Below are 3,009 nucleotides of genomic sequence, written 5' to 3' on the forward strand. Positions count from 1 at the left end.
TCTTTCATAATTTTTTTGAGGTTTCTTTGGATATGATTGAAGCTTGATTAACATTATTAAGGTTTAATTGGAATTATTTAGGATTCAATTAGAATTAGAATCATGTTGTTGAAATACTCTTATACGTTCACAAGTAGGTGCTCAGTGCATTCTTAAGCAAGGCTTCATGTAATATGACATAAGTGGTGAATTTAATGTGAAAGCTTGAAGTAGGTGGTAGTGAAGTTTAATTATTTTTATTACTATTAAATAGAGAATAAGAGCAAGAATTTTGAAGAGCTATGGTTAGAGCCTCAAGAGGAGCTTCTAGTAGAATTTCTTCTAAAGGACAAAGTATGTATATGAATCCAACCATTACAAGTATGTTTCAAGCTTTTTCATTATCAATGTAGAAAAATCAAAGCAACGATTGCAAGAAAGCTTTGGCAACCAAAGCCATACAAGCAGTGATCAATCAAAGTGACAAATTAAATGGAAGAAATATTTCAAAGTACTTAAGATGTTATGTACAAGAAATGGAACTAAATTGAGTTTTTGAGAAGAAGATGATTAAACTATTTGGACTTGCTAAGATACTAGAAACAAAAGAACATGTTACATCAATTATGAAGCATTATAGAAATTAATGGACAAACTTTTGACATGCATTAAAAGATGAATATTTATTTGAGGATTATTGAAGTTTTCCATTATTAAATTTATTTACCTCATACATTTTAATTTAATTAACTACCTCATAAAACTCTTTTAATTAATTGCCACATACTATTTAATACAAATCTTGCGTTTATTTCGAAATTTGCAAGCCAAGAAATCATTATTATAATCTGATTTTCTCCACCATGTGTGAAATTTAATATTCTTCTTGACATCTTAAAATGTTAGTACATAAAATTTGAAATGCGATTCTTTCTACATTTGTCAATTGTGAGTTACCTTCAGTAAATAGCCAAAAAGATATTACAGACAATTTCTTCACAACATGCAGAGCTTGACTTCACCATTGATCTAGCCACCACTGCACTGAAGAACACTGATCTCAGAGAATTCAGCACCGAGTGCACACAAATGGTTGCTGATCCAAGGACGTGCCCTCGGGATCCTCGGACATGCACAGCGTCTGAGTGTTCATTAGTCGGGTGAGTCTAGGTCCTAACTATCAATACCGAAACTTCAATGCACTAATCAGTTGTTCATGTTATACAAACATGCAGCTTTGACATATCAAAGCAACCCACTTCACGACAAGACAACCTAGCAGTCAAGCTGCCGACAAAGTAGTCTGGAGTGTAAACGTGTGGCAGTCACAAGAGTACTGCCATTGTGAGGGCCGCGAGTTGAATGGATCTAATCCAATTAGTAATATCTTTCATCAGTTCAAACTCTTGTAGAATGTTCCTCCATTCGAGTTCCCGATGGAATTTGGCCTGCCTGCTCCTGACAGCGTAGATGTAGAAGGTGTAGTCGCCCTTTCGGACCTTCTCACGCCGGAACTCAAAGGACTGGGCCTGGGCTATGCGGTTGCCGAAATCAAAATTTCTCATACACTCGGGCCATAACTTCTCCGCAATCTGTGCATCTTGTTCAGTGTTGAATAGGAAAATGACCTGCTTCTCCCTGTTGGTGGCCCGTCCGAGGGTTATTGTCGAAGCAATAGCTTGACCAACAGTGGAACTTGTGGTCTGGCTGTATACCATCACTTTTACATCTGAATCGGTGACTGGGATGTACTCCCTTCGCAGGTTGTAAATGCGCTGAAAAACTTGGCAACCAAAGTCCAGCTTGGTCACGGCGTTTCCGCTCTCCCACTTCGGTTCCTTGCTCCACTGCTCCAAGGCGTGTGACTCGCCAACAGTTCTTCTGGCGCTGGCAATACTGAAGTGTGCCCTGTGCAGTAGATGCTTCGGTTTATTATTAGTTATCAGCGACATCAGGGTATAGGGAGCCACCCAGTCATGAAATAGTGCCTTGAATCCGCTGTCTCGGAGACATATCGATTGATGTAGCCTTTGCTGAGGAGGTCGCCGTTGTTGAGGAAAAGGCGCGGCGTCCACTCGCATTGCCCCTCTCCCAAGTACTCTTTCCGAATTAAGATGAGCCGCTTTCGAGTGGTACAATCGAACTCGATTACAAGCGAATGTATCGCAAGAAGCATAGCCTTACAGATCTTCTCCACCTGGCGAACACTTTTGTTACTGATGATGTCCAATGAGGCGAAGGGCGGGTTGAATAAGAAGGTCTCCACTGGCCGGTTGTTCATCGCCAACACCTTGCCCACCAGGATTCCAAAAGCTGCACCCAAGGAGTGCCCTGTGATCGAAACATTTTCGCAGCCGTACTTCTCCACAACCTTGTCCGACACCTTCTGCAGATGCTCGTATCGTTTGTCACCATCCAGATTCTGTCCAATCACCCTTACGTCCGATATGAGGTCATTAATGTCGGTAAATTTCGTTCCTCTTACAGCGATCACGACTTGAGGCGCTCTGGTGTATTTACAATACGGGCGTTTCTCGAAGACCGCGTACCACAACTGGGGTTGCATGATGCCTAGTGATTCCCAACTCATCTTGGTGTACCCAACTTCCTCCCACATCCATTTCACCTCGTCCTCCCTTCCCGAGTGTGCACAAAGTTTATAGACAGCTTCCACTAATTGGGCCATTACCTTTGGAATTTCAACGGTCACCTCATGACAAGCATCACGATCGCTGATCAGTAAAGGCCACACAAATTCATCAGAACATCAAACAGAAGAGTGCATCTTCCCTTCAGAAGCCTAATCACTTCTGCCCTTGTTCAACAAGCTTATAACAATATCGGCTTCACAGTACACATCTACAGTTGTATCGCAATCAAGTTCTTTAGCACTGCGAATCAGGGTTGCTTACCTGTGACTCCCCAAGATTTGGATATTGTACAAAATATCTTTAACTGCACGCACGGCCATCTTGCTCACGAGTCTGAGTCACAACCTCAAATGTCCTGGTATTTGATCAGTCAAGCTTG

At 41.6% G+C, this 3,009-nt stretch overlaps 1 protein-coding gene across 1 annotated transcript; it reads right to left on the bottom strand.

The window, feature by feature from the left end:
• Positions 1–906: 906 nt before the first annotated feature.
• On the bottom strand, positions 907–2,789 carry LOC112289438 (GDSL esterase/lipase At4g10955). Its single transcript, XM_024534635.3, has one exon. It carries the CDS (start codon positions 2,663–2,665, stop codon positions 1,931–1,933), a length of 735 nt encoding a protein of 244 aa, XP_024390403.2. The 5' UTR covers positions 2,666–2,789; the 3' UTR covers positions 907–1,930.
• Positions 2,790–3,009: the final 220 nt, after the last annotated feature.

This window comes from Physcomitrium patens, chromosome 12 (assembly GCF_059467195.1).
Source record: "Physcomitrium patens ecotype Gransden chromosome 12, ASM5946719v1, whole genome shotgun sequence".
Lineage (NCBI taxonomy): Eukaryota > Viridiplantae > Streptophyta > Bryopsida > Funariales > Funariaceae > Physcomitrium > Physcomitrium patens.